The sequence below is a fragment of the Polyodon spathula genome, chromosome 2 (assembly GCF_017654505.1).
Source record: "Polyodon spathula isolate WHYD16114869_AA chromosome 2, ASM1765450v1, whole genome shotgun sequence".
Taxonomy (NCBI): Eukaryota; Metazoa; Chordata; class Actinopteri; order Acipenseriformes; family Polyodontidae; genus Polyodon; species Polyodon spathula.
Genome location: NC_054535.1, coordinates 41,510,964 through 41,535,412, shown reverse-complemented (window position 1 = coordinate 41,535,412; position 24,449 = coordinate 41,510,964). Strand labels below are relative to the sequence as shown.

General features: G+C 35.9%; 1 protein-coding gene across 4 annotated transcripts in view; it reads right to left on the bottom strand.

The window, feature by feature from the left end:
- Positions 1–353: 353 nt before the first annotated feature.
- The window catches only part of LOC121296511 (sodium/potassium/calcium exchanger 2-like), a 108,057-nt gene continuing 83,961 nt past the window's right edge, over positions 354–24,449 (bottom strand). For all 4 annotated transcript variants that reach the window (XM_041222160.1, XM_041222178.1, XM_041222187.1 and 1 more), the window contains 6 exons: positions 21,013–21,111; positions 16,896–17,008; positions 8,041–8,181; positions 5,019–5,108; positions 3,798–3,964; positions 354–3,218 (listed from right to left, as the gene is read on the bottom strand). In XM_041222160.1, the coding sequence (XP_041078094.1) occupies positions 2,969–3,218; positions 3,798–3,964; positions 5,019–5,108; positions 8,041–8,181; positions 16,896–17,008; positions 21,013–21,111 (860 nt within the window). In that variant the 3' untranslated portion in view covers positions 354–2,968. The remainder of the gene's footprint in view (positions 3,219–3,797; positions 3,965–5,018; positions 5,109–8,040; positions 8,182–16,895; positions 17,009–21,012; positions 21,112–24,449) is intronic.

Below are 24,449 nucleotides of genomic sequence, written 5' to 3'. Positions count from 1 at the left end.
ACTTACAAATTCCTTTGGTAAATAACTGATCTCAGAAGGTTGCTACAGTTACTTTGCTTTAAATATAAAATAACAAATACAAAAATAATATGAGAGAATGAATAAATATTCTTTGCAAAATATTCAGTCGATAGTAGATATATATATATATATATATATATATATATATATATATATATATTATATTATATAGTATTTATATAACATAATTAATATAGTATAAATAACCTGGAAACACACCGTGGTTTAAATTACGTTGAAACACAAGCTTATATTCCCTATGTGCTACATGGTGACCCCCAGCCCAGTAGCGTTGGTAAAAAACATACGTCTAGGAAGAAGATTAGAATCAGTATTTTACATTCTAATCAATATTTTAGAATTAAATATCCTGTATATGAAGCTGCTTGGACTTTTTACAAAGAAAATGACAAAGAGGGGGCTCTCTTATTCAACCTAATTGGCCTGAAGTGGCTTTCTGATTGTTGATTTATCTTGCAAATACAACAAATCTAGACTAATGCCAAAAAGGAAGTTTGAGTTAACGGATGAAGATTGTATTGCAATTTGTTGGTAACGCTTTAGTTGTGGATCTGTTATAAGTACTCAGTAATGCTTCTATAAATGTGCTATAAAGGACATTATAAACAATATTAGATGCATATTAATGATAACATGCCCTAGCAATTCAGTCTTAGAATAATATGTAACTTTCTTAAGAAAGTAACATAACATGACAAGCAGCTTTACACAGATATCACATCTTTACTACAGGGCACAGCCAGTGTATGAGCTGATAACAGGCTTGCAAGTGGATACAATCCAATACAAAGTCAAGTAAGCACTCAAAGTACACTAGGTGTACCCTGCAGTTATAGCTGTTACATGACAAGTGGTTTAAGTTCAGTTAATATGTGATGTTTTGAGTCCAAGCAGCACACCTGACTGCGACAGACAGCTGTTGGTATAGATCCTTTGTGATGTTAGTTATCCAGACGTTGTGTAATCACATAATATCAGGATTGGGAATCCAAATGAAAGTGGATGGCAGAGAGACTCTAATTGTCACTTGATCTTCCTTAATGAATGTCACAACCTTTAATAGCACATTTATAGATGCAGCATAACGGGTTCCTTGAACAGGTTTGTTAAGCCAACATAGATTCAAAATTATTATTACTCAAGATTTTATAAGGAAGTGTTTTGAAGTTATGATTGATTGTGTGCATGCATGAAAATAATTACTTCCCTCTAGTTATTTTGGAAGGAAAACATTCTGCAACCATAACTTTAAACGTTGAATCAAAACGTGTTCAGCAGTACTAAAAATAAACGTGTTGCCATTGGATAAGTTGAAAGGTGGTAGAGTGCTACAGTATGTCTGTATTTATGAGTAGGTTTGAGTAAACACTGGTGCTAAACTTCAATTATGAAGCGCAAAGGATGTAACTGTTGTTTTCCTATGTGGTTAAAAGCTGCTCAATGACACAGTAATAAAAAAGCACCTCAGGTTTAATTTTTCTGTTCTTTCCTGGTCAAGTGATGAGAATAACCAAGCTGTAGAAATGATATTTGCACACAACTACAAAAATGTAAAAAATGTCGCAGAAATAAATATGATACGATGTAGAAAACTTAAATTACCATCTTGACCTTCTTTTTTTGTCTTAACAATACATTACTCTAAGCTTTGGATGTGTAAAATCGACACACATATTTAAATATACATTTTGTATACATAGCTTTTCATATACTATGCTATTAGATACATTCTAGATATACTTGCTCTTGACAGTGAATATATAAGGAAGGTTAGATATTTCATTGCATGGTTAAGTTTCTTTCTACTTAGATATTTTCATACTAATTTTTACAAACAGTGGTATTTTTCCTGATTATTATGGAAAACATTACTACTCTATCATACAAGTGTTTCTGCAAGCAGTACAGATGGAACTGCTACATTTACGAAACTCAAGGTGAATCATAACTCAGCCACTGCGAAGAACATTAAAATAATGTTCCTAAGGAACTAAGTCAGTCATTTATGTAAGCGCTGACTTGAAAGGTAATATAATCAGCTTTGACAACATACTGCACAGTACACAAGATTAATCCACAGATGAAAAAAAAATCCCTCCCTCCCCAAGAAGCTTTGACATGCACATTCTTATTTACTTAACCACTGAAGTAATTATATCTACCACAGGAGCATAGAAGCAACTTTTTTAACATTTAGTTTTTATTTTTGATACATTGTTTTAATGCCAGCTAAAATATATGTGCTGGCAGTTGCAATCTTACTAAAAAAATCTTATTACCTTTGCTTTCTGGGATCCAAGTATAATGCAGAATCTTCTCAGCATTGCAGTAACTTGAATACTCTGCTTAATGTATATTTTTCTGACACGACTTCTACACAGGGTACATTGGATGAAGTAGGATTGAGGACAATTAAATAGTACATTTGTTAGCTTTGTATTATCAGCTTCTGAGGAAATGTTCCATCTGCATTTACTGTACTGGCTAGATGAATAGTCAAGCCCCTATCTTTTCCTACATGGTTTGGGAACCCCCAGCTGAAACTCATTTTTAAAGTCTATATACACTATGGTATACCATTCAGTTTATAGAAGATAATTCAGTTCAAGCACATCACTCAAAACTTGGAGAACAGTGTCTTGTTTCTTTCACCACGGAAAATGTGTTTTCCCCTCGCCGTCCCCTATTAATTTGGTGCCAGCAGTAATGCAGTAATTGCATTCCTTTTGCTTACTTCTGTTTAGTTCTGAATAAATATTGCATGCAAACCTAGGCCAGGCATCTAGAGGATTTGATGATGAGGGCATTTCTTCTCAGATTTTCCACATCCAAAGTCATGCTAGGCCTGTTATTATGTCACTTAACCCAAGTAACCCCCCACCGCCCACTCCCACTGAAATAAATAGATGCAGCAGTAGCGTGCGTCTCAAATGGACACAGGGCACGTGATGACTTTGTCCTCCAGCATGACACTGACGACCAGGAATACAAGGTATAGCAGGAACATGATGAACCCCAGGAGCTTGCTCATTCTCCACTTGCAGAGGGCGATGGACAGGATGACAAACAGCAACATGATGAACAGCAGCACGATGGCACAGAACAGGCCGTTGCTGCTGACCTGCACAGGTGCCATGTCATGGATAAACGAGTACAGGAGCCAAGGAAAAGGCAGCCTAATGGAACAGGATAAAAAAATAAAAGAAATGAGTCTTGTCTCTTTCATTAATTTATGTTTGTTTTAAAAAATAAATAGTTATTTGTGCTTGTGTTTACAACAAGCACATTAAATACCATTGCAGTCTTTTTCAACATATTGCTTTAATATTTTTATTAAATAATAACACACAAGTCGTAGAATAAAATCAAACATATTCCACAACAATTTGGCCAGTGAGGAAAAATCTTCAGCCCACACATCCTGTGTCAAAACAAAAGCTCCCTTCTATAATGACACTTGATGCTCTGAATAAAGGCCACAGTGGAAATAGAAATCCAATATCTACAAATCATTAATCATTAAAAAAGATGCCAGGTTATTGCTCACTGAGATTAAGCACTCATGTCCAGCTTCTGGTAATGACTCATGCTGGGATTCTTTACTTTTCAAAGGTACCACTTATTTTACTTTTGAGATAGTGTTTACAGTGCTCTGTACATCCTGCAAATGCATGGCATCTTTGAAATTATTCTGCATTGTTCCCACATTAAACTGCTATATGGCAAAAATGTGCAGGTGTATTTTGATGACTTACCCTACAGTAATGTCAAAAATATTGCTCCCCACTGAGCTGGACACAGCCATGTCCCCCAGGCCCTTGCGTGCCACAATAACACTTGTGATTAGGTCAGGAATGGATGTCCCAGCTGCTAAAATTGTCAATCCCATAATCTCTTCTGTGATCCCTATGGTCTCTCCAACCTGCAGAATTAGAATTTTGTTACAATGTTTTTTTTTCAAAAGCAGATTAAAAATTATATATGCAGGGCTGGCCTAATTCTTTTTAGAAAGAATGTAGAAAGTGTTTTTTGTGTTAATGATAGCATTAATATGGTAAAAAGAGTAGGAAGGCCCTAGTCCCAGTATCACACAGAACAGTTACATTTGAAATTATATCCATCCGTCAATCTAATCATATGCTCCAGAATTTAAAGTTGCAAATACAAATTATTATACTGAATATGTTTCGCAGCAGAATGCAAACTCAAACCTTTGGATGCTAAAGTCCATTTCACTGGATTCAAAGAAAGTTCATGCTCTAGCTCTTTACTAACAGCTAAGCCAAGATCTCTGCTGATCCAAGAAAAGACAGCCTACAAGGTAAAACATTTGCTCCTAATAAAAGTATTTCATGAGGGACAGATCTTGCTTGTTGCTCACCAAAAATCCCAAGAAATTGGAAATGCTTCAGCAGGTGTTTTACCTTGTTGTTGCTGCTGTAACTGTTCAGAGAACGCAAGATTAACGGCGGGACAGAAATAGAGTGCAAGAGGCTTAAATCTTTTTAAAGGCATTGGATTGTGTTTTAAGTACAGAACACAAAGTTTCAGGCTGAAGACAGAGTCGCCGCTGATGTCTTCATTTACAATCTTGAATAGTGAAGGAAACAATTTAGCTGTTATAGAAATATGAAAAAAGTTTGATGATAAAAATGGTTGCTGTGTCAGTTCAAGATAAAAAACTTGGGCTATAGGCTTTTATGGACAGAAACCTTTATGTAGCTTTTAGATAAGACAAGGATTTTAATGAATATGTTCTTATTTAAAACACAACATGCTCCAGCCTCTTTGGTTTTCAAGGCTGGACTAGCTCTATCATATGTCTTTGTTAAGCTTTGCAACTAAATCTGTTGCTGGTTGTGTATTGTAAGTGACATGCCAATGTTTAATTTACTCAATAAGTATCACCATTTCCAACCACCTCCCCTTCTTTGCAATTCCAACATGGGTATGATTCAAAATAAGAGTGTCCTCACCTGGTGTGCCCACCAGACCATTAGGTAGGAGAAGAATGCAATCCAGCAGATGGCGCCTAAAAATGTGATGGGAAAAAACTTCTTAGCACTCTGCAAGATAAAAAAAAAGAAAAGAAGAGTTAAATAAAAGTATATGAACTTCATCTCTTACACTGGCACCCAAGCCATATGTTTAGTTTACAGTACAGGATATATGGCAAACCAGTCTTTCAATTTATAGAATAGGTAACAGGTCTGCAGATTTAAAGAAATATAGTGACCAGTTATTATTTTTATTTATTTTCCCCCAATTTGCAATGCCCAATTATGTTCTGAGCCTAAAGACAGAATTGCTTTTATGCCGAGCAATCCAGAGCAGAGGTGGGTGGGCTACTGATCCTGGAGAACAGAGACCAGCCCTGCCACTTATCCACTCTGAATGTGCTCAGTGACTGGCCAGTAGGGTTCGCTGTTGCATGATGAGAACCAATCCCTGCTGGTTTCCCATCTCCACCCTGGGAGCGTCAGAGCCAATGTGATGACCCCCTCAGGGTCCCCAGTAAAGTTTGGTCTCTTTGCACAGCCTGGACATGAACTAGCACCGTCCAAGCTGTGTGACTCATCCTGCGCTCCCAGTGGTAACACTTTAACTGGATGAGCCACTCTGGGACCCTTGATGAATAAATCTTCAGCCCAAATGGTCAGTAGTATTAAACAAGAAACAGTACATCCAGTAAAGTTACAAAACTAGAAAAAAATATTCAAATTGGATCTAGGGACTTATACTGTAAGTAGCCTTGAGTTTTTTCAGTAGCCCTTTAGATTATAATACAGGAATAGTCAATGAAACACCAACAACTACTGCTCTTACATGCTAATTACTGTGTAACTAGATGGAAATGGACTCATGAACAATGTTTTCTTACCTGGCGTAATTACATGGAAGCAGAATGATTTCCATGCAGGTGTCACTGTTGATTCCTATTCAGTTTAGAATTATAATTGCTGCTATTGTTTTTTTCTAATGACAAATGACAGGTGTCTGATGTCATTATGTGCATTTACATACTATTTTCATATGAATTTAGAATACATTTATAAAAAAATAATGTGACAGTGCAGAGTTGAGTGCATTTGTTTCCATGAAACCCTTTTAGATGAATGGATGAAAATTGTTAAATGTTAAGAATGAAATGTGTTTGTTTTAATGCCATTTCAGTTTTTGTACACATTTCACTGAATAAATTGTGTTACAGTACTGGAGCAAAAGAAAAAAAATCATGACATATGAACACTCTACATTATTTAACATGGGGGTTGGGGGGTGGGAAGCTTTTTGGTGCTTTCATCCCTTGGAAACATTTATAGTAAGTTGGCAGACATTCTTGTTCTCTGTAAAAGTGTCCACTGGCCCGTACATCAGAAAATCAACAAAAAACAAAACCAGAAAAAGACAGTGTTGGAATAGATTACACACAAACATGTTTAAGTCCAACTGGCCTATCATCAGCTTGTCTGTATATAAAATGTTCAACAAAAAGACGCACAATCCAGTGGTTAAAGAAAAGGGCTTGTAACCAGGAGATCCCAGGTTCAAATCCAGGCTCAGCCACTAACACATTGTGTGATCCTGAGCAAGTCACTTAACCTCCTTGTGCTCCATCTTTTGGGTGAGACATTGTTGTGAGTGATTCTGCAGCTGCTGCACAGTTTACACACTCTAGTCTCTGTAAGCTGCCTTGGATAAAGGCATTTGCTAAATAAATAATAAAAGCAATGAATAAAGGATTTTTTAGACAATTTTTCCACAAAGGTATACCTTTTCAATAATGCATTACAATTAACTTTAATGACGATTTTAAAATTAGATATGGAAGTTTCTGTACACAAAAACAAAGCAACCCAGTAGCATAATCTAGGGAATACATCACATCAGATTGAATGGTTTGTAAACATGAAGTAGAGTGCAAATGTAAAAAAGATAATTTATATGGCTTTACAGATTAGTTATCACAGGACTAGAGGGTTTAAAATAAACTATGAAATGCATTAATCTGGAGCATAAGATGACTTGAAATTGCTGACCTGGATACTGGCATAAAAGAGCAGTAAGAATAATTTTACTTTGAAGAACCAGAGAAAATCATAATCAAGATGTTTGAAGTGATTGAGATAAACTAAACGGGGCTTAGTATCTCAAAGAGAGAAGGTTCCCCTGGAGTGTGAATGGCTTCAAAGCCATGTGTTATGTAGGAAACTTTTAGAGGAACAGGTGGGACTGTGCTGTATTTTATGATGGATAATATGGCATACATACTTATGTACATACAACTGCCTCCACTATATCTCCGTCACCGAGGATTTCATGTAAGTGCTGTCCTTGTTTGATAAAGAGACATGGTGGCTAACAGCACTCTACCAAACCTGTGTGCTGGCTATATAAACTGTTGGAAAAAGACTGAAGAAAGTGCTTTGACATTATATTACTCTAACTACACAGTAATATCACTGTAATAACATAGTGATTACCTACACAATTGTGTAGTTACATATAACATCATGCTTAATTGCAGTTGGTAGCATATTTTGTAATTACGCTGTTTTTACACAAGTCAAAAAAATGTTTTTTGATAACCTATATTCACGACAGAGACATGCCACATTACTCCTTTACTCCAGCTTTGTTGTAACATACAATTATTATTTTTTTGGAAGCATAGTTACACAGCGCATGTTTTTTATTAAGACAAAAGAGTTGATTTCACTGTGGAGGTGGCATCCCGTGCGTACAGACGGGGATGTTGACAGTGTGTGTTTATATGATCTTTTTAAAAAAAAAATTATTTGGTGTCCAGATTCGTTATAGCCAAAGGTTCGTTATAATGAAGGTTGTTATAGCGAGGGTGTACTGTAGTAACCACATAACCCAGGTAATATGATATGATACTCATTATCAGCCCATTGGCATAAACACGTAAGACCTAAACTGACAAATGGAAGAAAGTAACATACTAAGCATTGCTGCTATTTCATAGTAACTTACTGGTTTTCTGACATCAGGAAGTGTGAGCCACAGAGGGAAGATAATGGGTAGGATGATGAAATAGGTGAAGCGTTTGCGGTTTGTGTCCGGCCAGGCCAGGCTCAGGGGCTGATCATCGTCATTATCTCCATCATTTCCTCCCTAAACACAGGAACGAAACTTTTAGCACAGAGAGACATACCCACTGACTTGCATTTGGATAAATCTGTGCTGCAAATTAAAATGGCATGTGTCTGATAATATTGCTTCAATAACCAGGGCATTGAAATGGAAGATGGGCTTGGTTAAGCCAGATGAACTAGAGTGAGACCAAGGTCTCATCTTCAGCTTTACAGAATATTTACAAAACATTACTAATGTTGCACCTCTAACATATTCTTTTTCACTATTACTATTCAAAAAATATACAGTATATTGAGTTTCTATCAGGTACATTTACCTGAAATGTTCACAACAATCTAACACAGCTAACATTATACACTGATCTTCTGAATCTGAACAATATTTAGCAGCATTTTAAAACCAAGCTCACTTTAAACTATTTATCAGTTATCTATTTATAAGCAGCGATGCCAAACACTTATGTGGAACTCTGCCAACATGAAATTATTGTGCAAGTCTAGCAATCTGTATTCAAGCTATGGAGAGATGCAGTTAGGCAAGCCTAAAATAGAGAGGCAATGGTGCTGTTGCTGCTCTAAGCCTCTAAACAGGGAATACAAGCTTCTAGAAATACAGAATTTCAGAATTCTTTAAATGTACATCATTGCTACGTTCCTTCTGCAGGACTGGATTCACTGAGCGAGTCACTCAATCAACATCAGTGTCAAGGAAATTGTATTTAAAGGAGGTAGTTGGCAGAGCAATATTATAATCTGTCGCAAATATGTAGAAAAATTATTTATAACCTCAAGTGATGATTGGAATAGAGGGAAACAGAAATGAGCTATTAAATGGTAAGAGTTTTGTTCTTCCCACTGATGACTAAATTTGATGTTTAAAACTGTGGCATAATATCCCAGGAGACATGGTCCTGCTCATCCACCCAGGATGGATTAGTTAATCCAGTTGCCAGCATTTGTGAACAAAAACCAACCATCCCTATAATGTAGGAGGAATGACACATCAGGGCTGTGTTCAGCAAGTAGAGCGCTCTGGCATGGTGCTGTGTAACATAAGTTAGCTCTTATTGAATGGTTAGTTACAGAGAGAACTTTCTAGCACAGTTTTTGGATGAATTTAAGGAAGATTGTGCAGAAAGTCTGCTGTTTAATGCCTCTGTTGCACTTGCATCGAGAGCTGACACCATGGCTTTAGTGTCAGTGAATTCTGTGAGTCCTGTACGGATTGAAAACTACATTGAGAGCATCGTTCCTCAGTACTGTGATTGTTGCATATTGCATGTTTTATTTACAGGTGGCTACAGTGCAGTTTACGCTTACAATTAAGATGTTTTTATTATATGTAGGTATTGTTGTACAGCAAAATTTTAAAACAACAATTATTTAACCCAGCAGCATTTTTACACAGCAGAAAAAAAAAAAGATTTCTTCAACAATTCTTTCAATATATCTGTGAATGACTTTACCAGTTTATTTCTTTGTTTTCCATGAGCTCCTGCATCTGCCCTTTTTGTTCCTCTGCAAAGTCTTACAATTGAAGTACTACTGTTTGTATGGTTTTTTTCTCCAATGATTTAAGCCTTATAGTACATATATCATTTTGTTTATAAAGTGCTCTTGGTTAGACAGAAGTATACCACTGCAAAAGTACCTACTTTTTGTTCTGAAGTAGATTTGATGTGTGCTTTGGATCGTTGTTGTGTTGTAACGCTGAGTTGCGCTTTAAACCAAGTTTTGTAGTGGATGGTTTCAGATGATTGGCCAATATCTTTTGGTATGCTATGGAATCCATTTTACCATGTATTGGAACTAAATTTCCTGTGCCATTAGAAGAAAAACAGCCGCACAGAAGGATATTACGACCTCCATGCTTGACAGTATGTATGGTGTTCTTTTCTTTGTATGCCTCACCAGAATTTCTCCAAACATAACAACTATCAGCGTGACCAACTAGCTTGATTTTTGATTAATTACTCCACAAAACCTTTGACCATACATTATTCAAATGCCATTTTGCAAACTTTAAGTGATTGTCCTTGTGATGTTTTCCTAAGGCTTTTTCCTTGGCCTGCGACCATTAAGACCTTCACCATGCAATACTCCAGACCGAGGGAGCGTTGTGACAGTAAAATGAGTCTTGTACTTCTTGACTCAAATGCTTGGAAATCTTACTGTATCCTTCTCCACCTTTATGACAATAAATAATTTTCTGCCTAAGGTCTTCAGATAGCTCTTTACTTTTTCCCATATTGACTTATTCATAATGACAGCAATCATCCTATGCCTAACCCTTTCATACTCTCTAAGAATGTTCACCTACAGTCCAGCATTTTCTAGACGTTTCTAGAATTAGGTTCTGCATTATCATATTGAAATTTCTAGCATCTTGTAGACAATATTATCATAGCATCAAAGGGTATGAATACTTTTGAATTAGCATTTTTGGAGTTTTGAATCTTGATAATATAATGTTGCTTTTAATAAGATGGACTACAAAAAGAAAGAGAAAATCGTGCCCAGACAATTACCCTTACACACTGGCAAATAATATTTCTTGTTTTTGGTTTAAATGTATTGTTTACATTTTTTTAATTTAATTTGTTTGAAGAAACTGAAAGGAAAAAATTGAAAACTTAATATCGTAGGAAAACTAGCGTAGGAAAAACTAAATATTATACTGTATACTTTAGAAAAGGTCACATAGATGAGTAAGATACCTGGATTCTTCGGAAGGATCATCACATTGGAACTTTCACAATTTGCACAAGTCTATATTTCTCTTATTTCTTATATATTTCTCTGAAATAAGTTGAGCCGTTGGCTCAGTAGTGATCAGCCCTCTCCATGCTTGGCCAGTGAAAGTATCCTAGCATGGTGTAAGGACTGTACTGTGCTGGGAACATCAACGCCTCACAGCAAGCAGACTTCCAAAACAATAATGCATCTGCTGTCAGGCTAATATTCTCTATCCGTTATGGGGTGACATTTCTAAAAACAAGAAGCTGAATCTTATAGAGTCCACCCTGTATAAATATTTGGACAAAGAATGTAATAACATAAATGAGGTTTGCTTTCCAGTTGTGGCACTATGAGAAATTAAGGGTGTGATTTTTTTTCTTTTAATTTGACAGCACCCCAAGGGATAATTAAAGATGCGAGCTGGTGGTTTTCTTTGTCTTAACGCCCACCTAATGTAGTACACAGCTCAGTGCCTCACGACATCATCAGTAATGTGCTTGCCTCTCATCTTTCTGCAGTCTCACACCAATGAGTCTATATGGACTAATACAAGTCTCTTCAGTTAAAGTCTGAACACAGTATCCATATAAACAAAGCAGCTGTGAGCCTGGGACTATTTCTATAACATAATAGTCGCTATTCAAAAGAAGTACTATAGCATTGTTTTGTTAATCTAACAGGTTTGCATAAAGACAGGAAAGATTTAATACATTCCTTTCAGTGTGGATATTCTTCATCTCAGAGGTATCTTTTGTTAATAATAAGGATTGTAAAGTGTTACTGAACACCCTTTATTGTTACAGCAAACACTCATTTGGCATATGCATCACTGAAATATCTCTTTCAACATACCGTAATAACAATTGTTTTTATATTTTTATTCACATACACTGGGTCATAAAGCTACTGAAGAATGAAACCCAACAAATTATTTATCAAATCTACGATGTGAAGACAAAACCACACCATAAGACGTCTAGTAATTGTTTCCAAATAAAATGAACTTACTAAGTATCAGAGTATGATATAGCTAGATCTGTGGATTGGGTGATGGTGCACTGTACTCACCCTTTGTAGCCCAGCCTATGCAGAACCTGTTGTGCTGTATGTTGGCTTATCTTTGCGGAGGCTTTTGTCTTGAGTTGGAATGGACCTGACTGGCAAGTGCTCGTTGTGCATGGTTTGTGACTGCCGATGGGCAGCCAGACTCTCCTGATGATACGTAACAATGCTGTTATGCACACACCCATTCCAAAGACCAAGATCTCTTGGTATCTGCTTTGCACTTCGCCAAGAGTCAGAATGCCCAATTACGGGACTTTATGTAAAAAGTGAAATATCATGCACATAGTGTACCTGAGCTCCACAATGCAGACAACTGATATTTATACCACTGGTGTGGAGGCATTGTGGGTATTTTGTATAATACCACTACTTTGTGGGTGCTTATTTTAATATGGCAAGGCTCTGTATATAGGGGTTTTCAATGACTGATAGGGGGAGTTCTTGCTCTGGCTTCTGAACTACACAAAGACTATAATTAAAAAATTCAGTGTCACTGAAGTCACAGATCACCCTGTGTATTGGATGAAATGAACCAGGATGAAGTGTTCTGAGGTGAATTTGCACTTCTGTTGCACAGGAACCCTTATTATAATTGCTTTTAGGGGATACATTGGGTAAACAAGTGGCTCAACTGTACAAATCCCATGAGGGTATAGACTCACACAATTTTATCCAGATTTGGGAATTATTCTTCTCTGCCTTAGAGTACAGTAAGTGGGGCTGGCAGAGGTGAAAGGTCACATTTGAATGAAAAGAAGAAGGCTGTCCAGTCCCAGCGCTTAAGATTGTCTTGACAAACTCATTTGAGAAAAGAAACATTTCTGTTGTTAATTCTTTATAATCAAACCAATCCCACTGCTTATAAAAACAATTACAAAGGTGTTCCTTTAAGTGCATGCATTTGTGACTGATTCAGGACCAACGTGCTTCTACAAACCCCAGCTGCGTGGAAAGGTATTTCAGTGCATTGAATGGGTATTTCTAAAAAACATCACTGTATTGATAGATTTATGGGGTACTTAAGTGTACATTGGATTGGGGTTTAGGTTGAGAATAGGTTTAAAGGTACAGGCATGGCTAATTTTCTGAAGAACATGGCAGAAAACTGATAGCTATTATCTTATCACACAATTTCATTGTAGACATAAACCTGTCATGAAGCAGGCATTTCATACACTAATGAGGCACTAGACTGTTCACTCTGCTTTAAAGATCTGTATAGCTTTACAAGAGGCATTCAGTGTGTAATGATGAAGCGAAGATGCAGCACAAATGATAATGTTGCATAGAGGTAATAAGCAATAGAGCAGGGAGAAAAAGGGAAATAATGAACAAAGTATTTTAAAGAAGTAGCCTGAACTTGCAGGCTAGTGATGGAATTAATGCAGATGGCAATATACATAGAGGAAACCTTCTTGGATTTGTATTAAACTAAATAAATCACATAGGTCCCAAGTTTCATCAACTGGAATGCTGGTCCAGGCTATTACATTTTGAATCAATACACGAAAAAGAAAACAATAACATTGGTTAATTCCAAATGATATAATTTGCAACTTGAATTAAGAACCCATCAATGAATGGCGTGTACACACAATCATACGTTGATGATGACAGACTTCTGTTTTTTACATCACCCAAACAGTGATCTAACATATGTTTTATTTAGTGGTTTGTACAGTGTCTCTTGGGCACTGGCTTTTTTGATCCTTCCAATTTTATAGATAGATAGCAAATTTTGACATATGATGGATTATGCGTGAAAGAAATCTGCAATGCTTTCTCTATGGAGCCAGTCAACATGTCTTGTTTTGTCCAAATCCGAGAAAATAGTCTCACATTGACATCAGCTGGCTTTTCTTGCTCTATAGATTTCTGTGTTTCTATAATGTTCATGTCTAAGCTGATCCTGGATCACACCTTGTGTGCACAATTAATCACACATTTGTATCAAATCTGTGTGTGTGTGTGTAATAAATCTGTGTTAATTACTGCACCAACTGGATTGCTAGTATGAATTAGCTATATTTAAAAATAGATTTATGAACCAGCTGTTAACAAAAATCATAGGACACAACATACCTGTAGTGTTTATCAAGGTATGAAATGTGCATTTGATTTAATTGTTTGGCAATACATTATTGATTCCCTGAAATAAAATATATATTTAAACAATCCAGCAATTTCTTACGTTGGCAAATATGCTACTTCATTTTTAATGTAAAATGACAATGATTTAATGTTCATTGAGATATCTCTGAGTCATCATTTTTGTCTCCTCATTTTAACTGAAGTAATATATATATATATATATATATATATATATATATATATATATATATATATATATATATATATATATACTTTTGAATTACATATGGTATAATTATTAATATTTCATGCAAAACTGGTATTTATTAAAAAAGGTATTTATAAGGTAATTTGACAAGAACAAGGAAATGGAGGACTCATACTCGAGTTTTGCTCTCAGCACTATGAACTATTAATGTTTCTGATAAAAATTTAAATAAAAATTGAGGGAAAAAAAACCCTCAATATAAATTGAAAACTTGAGTCACTGAAAAGTTTGCTGCAAAAACCTTGACTGGGTGTCGTATATTTTGGGTTTGAAATTTTAACACTGCAGCAGTAGTGAATACTGTCCTTGAAACTAGGAGGGTTAGGAGAAAAAAGTTAAGGAAATTGCAGGACTGTTGCAAATTACCCTTTATTTTTAATGTTTTTATTGTTACATATTTTTAACATTAGAAAACAAGAGGTTTGTATTTGGCAAAGATTCTGTACACACTACTTTTCTCTTTTTGGTAAGATTTTCTTTTACTGACTTGTGCATTGAAGATGTTTTGGGTATGGGCCCCCTTTCATCATTCAAAACTCATATGGTCACTCTACTGTAACAATTCAGGTAGAGTCAATGCATTGTGATAATGCACATTAGCCAATATGGACTAATTTACCTAGACACTATAATAGCATTTTACAGAAAGAATGTGCAAGCAAACGGGTAAAGTATGTTTTCGGGACCTGGGCTATAGTTTGTAGATTTGGGGGTTTAAGGTCACTGAAACCAGGACTGAAGGCAGGGAAGTCTAGGGTCTGGCACATAATTGGGAATGTAATATTAATAACCCTACAAGGATTTTTTTTTTGGTTTTATTTTGTTTTTAAGTGGTCTCACATTCCTAACAACCTAAAATGAAATCCAATTGAAGCCTGAAATCCAATTAGTCCATTCACTTTCTAATGTAATATTTACCATGTCTCCAAAGCAAATGTGAAAGTGGCACAAATAATAATGAAACTCCCTTCTGGCAACTGTAACATGGAACCTTTTAGAGCAGCAAAAGCATAGAGTATTTGACTGTCACTACATGTGCTGCTTCCCACGAGTCTCAGCTGGGCGTCACATGCTGAGACTCTATGGGATTATACCACTGGTGTCGTCAAGCAGGATTGGATACCCTGGAGAGCTCTTTTAAAAGTGGTGTGGAGGGAGAGCTAAAGTGCCATTAGACCAGTTTTCTGAGAAAAATACTAATTTAAACTACAAGATTTGAGGAATTTTATTTAAGGGTTATTAGGTATTTGTCAGGGTCGTAGGGGAACCAATACATTTCTATAAGACAGAAAACAAAGCTGGACAGCCACCATAAAATGAGATTTCTTAGACAATGCAGACATATCAATGTGAGTTTAAATTATTATGTTAATTTTGAGAAAATGGGGACTATCTATTATATACACTGATTGAAGCAGAAGTTGATAACTTATAAAAGGATGAAACCTTTCCTTTTCCGAAGTGCAGTTTTACAATAAGGAAAGTGCTTAAGAAGACAGCTGTTCAAAAGACAAGCTCTGCTAATTATATGTGACTTAAATTGATAGTCATAATGAAAGACTGGTAGTAAACTGGTACAAACCATAGCAGAATCCAGTTAGAAGCAATTTATCTACACTAGCGGTTTTAGCTGCAGTAGTGTAGTAAAATATTTAATTTTAAGTACACCAATATGAGATAATCACATACAGAATCAGCACAATGCCTTTCACTTCATTGCACTCATATAAGAGATCCCACCAGCACCCTGTTATAGGCTATTCAACATAACCTAACCCACACATGAACGTGTGCAGTAAGCCTTACCTTGAATGGTTTAAACTGTGTTCAACAGGCTAAATATGAGTTAGCACAGTTACTAATTTAAAATGATCATCAGACCACATGCCATCTGTTAGCTTGCTTTCCAGCTGCCACCAAGGAAGCAAGCAGACGGCGCCTGAGTCTGACCTTGGTTTATCATTTATAATGTTTGAAAAAAAAAAAAAAACTGTATGACATCTGGCGTGAAGGTACTGAACAGTGCCAAATGTTGGCATGGTAATTCAAACGCCTTTCAACTTTAAAAGGTCGGTAAAATCAGTTTGTTCTTCTCCTGGTTCTCTGAACAGAGGTCCACAGCATAAAATCTTATAGTAACAGAGGCCCTGATTGAAAAGCAAAGGGCGTCCTTTAGGCAGAAATTTATTCGCGAGCCTATGTATTATGTAGGCTATATTTGTATCTGCAGACAGAGCTATTATTTTCTTACTAAATTAACAAAAAACTAAATGCATAAACCAGAAACACATACCCATAGACACAGCTGTTTTGCTGGTAAGTGGTGTGTATACTAAATGGCTAGTTTGGTAATTTAGAGACATATTGATCCATGTGTAGCGAAAACACACATTTGGCTCTTCCCCAGCATTTTATATAATATGTGAAAAATATATATATGTTTAACACCTGATGACAGATTATGCACTTCATCCTTTATTAACAAATTAAGTTAAAATATTTGAATGTACTCCATATTCGGTAGAGTATGCTTTAGAAACAGTAAACTAGGAGAAATGAACGACATGTACCTGCCCGTTGGCCTCAATACCATGTGACACGCTTCCATTCTGAACTTCTCCCCCATCCTTCGGCGGGGTCACTTCCACTTGCACACTGGAGCTGTTTGGAAGCTCTATTTTATCTGTAATGAAAGATACAGAGATCTGATGTTGAAACACAACTAGTCTCAGTATTGGCAAGGATTAGGTCAAGAAAAGGCTCAGTTAGCAAATAGCAAGAAACCTTTGCTTTCAATTAGTAGGCTTTTATATTAAAACACTCACTTAGTTTTTGTAATTAATATTTCTTTTTCATTAAATGCTTAACTGTTCTGGGGCTTGTTTAATAAAAGTGCTGCGATTGCCCTGTGCTTGTGAGGACACAGAGGTCATCGAAGACAGCGTTTCATAAAACACATCACAAGTGCTGTTGCTTGCAATCACTCTTTTATGATCTGCATTGAGACAAACTCGGTAATCAACTTCAAAGCACATGGGACGATTATGTAATTACATACAATGGCAGGTGTCACAAGGAAATCCAATTTTTCTAAAGAATACATTGATACAATTATTGAAATGGTTGGTCAACACAAATCTGTTCTATTTGGCAAGTTGTCAGGAAGATTAGTCTCAAAGAAAAGAAAAAAGTGACACATGATTGGGGTATTATTATTATTATTATTATTATTATTATTATTATTATTATTATTATTATTATTATTATCTTACCCACTGTCTCCCAAAAGTCATCCATCACCAATAATCTCTCCACCGGGAAAGCGATCGGCAATATCACAATTTGCCCAAACGAAACTGCCATTTGTACTCTTTGGTTATCGAATGACAGCATCTAACACAAACATTTTGGCATCTGAGATGGCTTGAATATTAAGGGAATTAAAATCTTTCCTGCATATGCAGGTGCTCTTTCACAGCAGGGGACACAATTGGTATTTGAGATCCATCTATGGAAAATTGCTTGATCTAATAAATCACACAGATTACAAAATGTAATTGTGATGTTATTTTAATGTCATAATTGTATTTTTGTAACTATCGAAAGAGAGTTACTTCAGCGTGCACAGTAAATCCAAGATGGACTTCTGGGTTAATAATGAGATGATTTTTGTGCATAAAAGGCTTTTTAATGGTTTACAAACACATGTTTTTAAGTTTATGTTTTAAAAATCTTTAAGTTAGGTTCAAACCGATTAATAAAATCCATTTAAATCAAAAAATACGTATGACCATTTACCTCCATTCTTGGCAATCGGTACTTTGATATTAATTCTGAATCTGTATACGCATCAAGAGGATTTGGCCCCTCCCTAAATACTCTTTCCCTTTTGATTTCTCTGCCATATATACGCCAGCTAGCAGTATAAGCAGCATGGTTTGTCCTAAAACAGGATTTGTGTGAAAATTGCTGCTTGCAGTTGCTGTCGCAAATTTCAGTCAAAATTGATGATGTCGCAGCCTTGCAAAGGTTTTATGAAAACCACATTTAGGTGCCTGCGAATGCAATTCAGTGCAAATCGCTTTTATGAAACGGGCCCCGGTTTCCAAAGCCACTATAAAATATGTTCTTTATCTGTTTCTTTATCTATTTTTGATGAATTCAGTGTCCTTGACTGAATGGCTCTGTATACCAGTTTTAGAGACTGCCTTTATTTATCCTGTGAAGAAAGGAGAAGGAAGATAGATGGAAGATCCACCACGCTGCCTTTTCTGCAAACATGCCTCCCTGGATGGCCCACCAGATACATAAAATGGAAGGAAAATATACTGCTTACTATTAGATTTATTTTATTCCTTGAAAAGAACACATCCCTGGTTTGTGGAGCTTTCCTGGTGATAGCCTTTGCGTAAATTGTGGGATACTACAATAATCGTAAGACAGGAGTTTATAGAGAACTTCAAAGGGGGTATATATATATATATATATATATATATATATATATATATATATATATATATATATATATATATCACATGTTTGTCAATATACGTTGATAACATGGCAAAGTGGTGTAGTTAACATAATTTGTATTCATTAATGAATGACATGGGCACCCATCACACTTTAATTAGTTTAAATTGGAACCTCACATCTCAGCATCTTAATAAGATTACATTTAACATCCTCATTTTTGTTAATAAAATTCACAAAGCAGAAGGCGTGTGACTTTGAAGTGGAAAGAGACGAGAATGAATTCAGCTATTTTCAATAATGCTCTATTAATATGTCTGTCTGAAAAGCTCATAGCTGGAATATTGCATTGAGTCATCTTATTTCACATCTTGTTCTTGTTGCTTACAGTGGGGCAATGTTGTGTAGCCTAACTTGGGATAATTTATTTAAAAGCGCAGGATTTGAAGTGCCCCTTGTATAAAGGGCATTCAAAATGTGTTGTTTTTTTCTTCTCTCGAGACAGTTTCTATCTTACGCAGGTAAATGGATGCCTCTTTGACATTTAGTACAAACAGTTCTGCATTTTCCATCATTGCTGTTCTGAACATATTTTTTCATCATTGTATTTCTTGTATTTGAAACAGCTAACTATGTGATAGATATATTGCATCAAATGGGACAAAATGTTGGGGATATACAGTAGTGAATGTCTATCTGTTACTGGCATACTGACATATACAGTTTTACAATTATGATTAAATATCCTCCTCTCTCTCCATGCAAGAACTGTATTAACAAATGTACAGCATTTCTAACATTAATTTGGTGATTGACAACTAAACTACCAAAGGAAAAGAAAATCTATATTAAGAAACATTTCTTCCCATAGGAACATAGTGTGCTTGCGATTACAACCACAGTATCTCGATGCCGTTTTGGTGACCAGCTATTTTAGCATCACCAATGCAAAGTCTGTTAGTTTATTCTAACAAGCAGACTTCCCTGAGTCTCGTGTGGGTACTGAATTGCAACACACACATTTCTTAAGGGAAAGAGCATTCAGTATGACAGTCTTACCTTTTAGGTTCTGTGATCTATTTAAACCCAAAACAAAGCATTCATAAAATCTAGGCAGATGTCCCTTGTTTGATCATCTCATATTTGTATGTCAAGATTTATTGATTTGTTTTATTTGTTTATTTAAGCAATCAGTTATCCAAGAAACCTGAGGTGGTACTTCTTGTTGCAAATGTATCATGACAGGATTCATACCATATTGATTTGAGGTTGTATTTACAGTTAAAGGTTATTTAGCTGAAGAAAAACATTTTTGGGGAGTTACTAGAAATTCAACATTATTATTATTGGTATTGTGACTACTTTATTCTGCCTAAATTAGGATTTTATATGAAGGCCAAATATTGTATCAATATAATGTTGCATATTACATTGCTCTGCTGTATTCACAAATCTATTCAATAAAAATATTTTCTCCTAATTAATATTTGGGGTGTTAACTTGACCTCCTGAAATTTGTTTTTATTATACCCATGTTTTTCTACCCAATTTGAAATGCCCAGATTGAATGTCATTTCCTGATGTCTAGCCAATCGTGTCTTTTCCCCACCAAACCTAAGAAACTGATGTTACAAAGCTACTAAAACCTAGAGGCAAGGACCCAGCCTGGGAAGATTTCTAATAGACTCTACCAGTAGTCAACCAGTTGATTTGTTGTTTGCATCACTACAGTATGTGAATTTGCATCAGGTATTGTCAAAATTAATTGTGTCTTAAATGTGTCCTTGTCCTTTTTTTAACAAAATATATAGTTGACTTTACAATAAATAATAAAATCAATTTGATCCATGAACAAATGACAACATTAAGAAAGTGTTATTAAGATATAGCTGTCCTTCCAATTTTTAGTGGCTGTTGGCGCCTACCAGAACGCAGTTCTGATTCCTGTGATTTCATTATTATTATTAAATCAAAATCCTAGCACAATAACAGGCCTTCAGGATGCCAAACAAGATAATGTTATTTAAAAATTCTGTATTTTATAAATGGCAGCCAAGATGTCTCTTTAATGTCTGTAGATGCTATTAATCAGCTGCTGGTCTACTGGTGCTAACAGATCTATGTGTGATTCAGAACCAGGACACATTCTGTAAGTCTGACAGGTGAAAGCCTATCCACTTCAGTAAAAAATGTTAAACAAGGAGCGTCACTTACCGCCACGATTTCCTACACCATTTGGTCTTTCGCTATCTTCCGCTTGGCATTTCTTTTTGGCAATCTTGTGAAGAATAGACACCTTCTCTCGGAATCGCCCTGAAATATAATTGTTAGACTACTGTCAGTTATAAAGGGATAACAAAATAACAAATTACCCCAAAACCTCCTTGGGTGTGACAGAAATCATGAGTATGAGATCACACTTGGCTGCATACCCAATCTGTGTAAAGTACAGTCCCTCTTCCTCGTTGCATGGGTTGTCTCCCTAGACCTGAGACTGACAGTCATTACTGTACCATCAAAACCAGGAACTGACTGATGTTATTCAGTTGTGACATAGAAAAACAATGTGCTACAAGTAACTACTTATAGCTTTTTGTGTTAGTCATAATGAATACTTGAATAATCCAAGTACTTGGCACACCCCCAATATCTGATCTCTAGCTAATAGCTTGTTCACACATCATGTTCTTTCTTGTGAGGTGTTGGCCAGTCTTTTTAAAGATGTACCAGTCTTTGGGAATCCTTTACCCTTTACCCTATAAGTATATTTAAACTATACACTAGAGCACAGTTTCCAAATCCTGGTCCTGGAGACTCGCTGTGACTTCTGGTTTTCATTCAAACCAAGTTATCAATTACTTAATTGAATCAATAACTGAACTATTTATTAGCTTAACTAGACTCAACTTTTATAAGTAACTTGAAATCAACACCTCTTCTCAGTTCCCAGGACCAGGATTGGCTTTAGCACCGGTCCTACACCAGTTCAGTGACTTCGGTACGGGTTTGGTACAGGTTTGTTGGCTTTGGCACCAGGTCGGTAACGGGATGGAACCGGTTCAGTTCAGCACCATTTCATGTGCTTAACACTGGGTCGGAACCGATTCGGAATTGTTCGGTACTGGGGTGGATTGGTACCAGGTTGGAATCGGACACTGGTCGGTGACCTCGGTACCTGTTCGGTGCGGGTCCATCGCGCCGCTGTCACTGCGGGTGGCAATGTACAGAGATGCCCACCTGTAAAAGCCACTGACAAAACCACTCAGTCAGTACCCACACGAGACTCAGTGGAGCCTGCTTGTTAGAATGAACAGACTTCGCAATGGTGATGATAAAATAGTTGGTCACCAAAACGGCATTGAGATACTGTGGTTGTAATTGCAAGCAACAACAAGAAAAAGTGAGTATCTCGGTCCTACGCAGTACTGCTGAGTCCAGCAGCTGCTCTTACTGCATGTGTGTTTCGCACCATGTTACAGTCAGGCCGGCGCATGGTATCTGTAAAACACACAAATAACACAACGAGAAAAAATTTTCTCAACAAAAAACAATAACTTAACAATCTCATATGGGGATAATTAGCAAAACCAAAAAAGAAAATAAGCAAAGAGCAGCTTTTGGTATAAAGTATTCAGGATTTGGGTCTTTAAGAGGTAAATACCCTATGTCTGAAAATAAATGTTGTATTGGTGTATAAAGCGTTAATGTTTCAAGTGGCTAATTAAAAAGTTATTAGTTAGCAAAGAGTAAGTGAGAAAATTTGGTAGCTCAAACAACAGCCTTTAAATGTGCTGCTGACAGTCACTGTGATGGATTGAGAGCACATGTCCAGACTCTACAATTCAAACACTGTACTGAACTGTAGAGAAATAAAAAGACGTCTTCTCCCTAGGCTTTCATCTCTGAAAGAGCTTCTCTGTCAGAGTGATAGGGAAATAATGAACACACCAACAAACATAATATATTTCAAATGAATATACATATATGGAATGGAAAATCAAGAAAAAAAGCTGCAAAATAAAATTAGAACCTTTTTCAATAATCAGGCGAATTGTAATATGAATCCCAATGAATGCAGCATAGCTTTACAGCGTATTTGACACTGAGATGAGGTGAATGCTTAAATGAATAACGTGATAGCAGAAGAAATTGCATTAAAATGACAACAAGAAGGACCACTTAACGCCTCTTTAGCCTACACACTGGAATAAACTAGTCAAAGTAATTAGTTTTGCACTTTGGAATCCTATAACATGTCATGAAATGTTGTTCATAATAAAATGCTTTTTTTATTATTAAATAAATACACAATTAACATTGCCAACATCACAAGAAACAAGAGACAGGTAAGCAAAACCAAGTTACCAGAAATAAAAAAAAAAAGATTTAAATGTTACCCTGTCATGCCTGTCATTTTTCTGCCTTGTGTGCTGTATGTCGCAGCTCTGATTTCTTGTACAATCCAATACTTAATAGGCTAGCAATCACAGATGAGCTTGAAATGACCAAAATGAGTAGCTGATTGCCCATGTATTTTTCAGACCAGGTACCTGGTTCCAGATTTTCTGCCTGTGCCTACTGCACCTCTATCAGAAGCAACTTTTTAAAAGCATTACAATGAACAATCAAATTATTTTCTTCAAAGGGAATCCAATGGCAGAATGCAAAATCACACAACATCGATCCAATTCTTATTCTTTAAGCAGATCACAGCTCCAAGACCCAACAATAAAAAGCAAAAGGTTGTTTACCTGTGTATAATCACAGTACCATAATAATTGAACAGTATAGTGACAAGATATTTTTTGTTCTGTCATATGTTTAGTGTTTTTGAACGGATGGTGCTCAAAGCTTACATATATATAACTGGCACTATCAGGTTCATTGGAAATTCTTAACTGAAAACGATCAATTGCAGGTACAACTCATTCTGATTCAGTCGTCTTTATCATTCTCCACTTATACATGTGACCAACATCCACTATTAAGTTTTACAACTACAAAAAAGTTTATTCGCAGTTTTCAAACACTTCCTTTTATGTAATGTAGAGTGACTGTACAAAATATTCTTACAACACTTAGAATAAATGTGCTAAATTATGAATAGCTTATGAACAGTGCAAGCTCTTAAGACCCCTCGTATCTATTAAATGAGCAAGTTAATTTGGCAAGTCTTCAACATTAATGTGCTCTAATGTGTGGCTGATGCAACTGCTAGTGCAATATTATGTTTAGTTTTTTTAATACCCAGAAATAGACTTTATAGTCTTTAATCATATTTTGGAAAGCTGATGTCACTGATGGGTGTGCTGGAAATACTAAATGATGGCTTTGTATCAGTATCAGACGTGACAAAATAAAATTAACCACAATGTTTAATTATTCTTGTTTAATTTATGTAAACTACTATAATACTGATAACAATGGAAATAATGATATCTATGTACTAATGCTAACAACTATTATGTAAAATTTCAGAATTTTAAATTATGAAATCATATGTTAAAAAGTAACGAAAACATGCTTCTTTTTTAGATCTTGATTCTGAAACTTGTAGCCTCTTAAGGAAGACAAAGTGAGACTAGGGCATATAACACTGCAAAGAATGTTGCCATGGGGTACCCAGCATTGTCATCCTTCTCTGGCCAGCG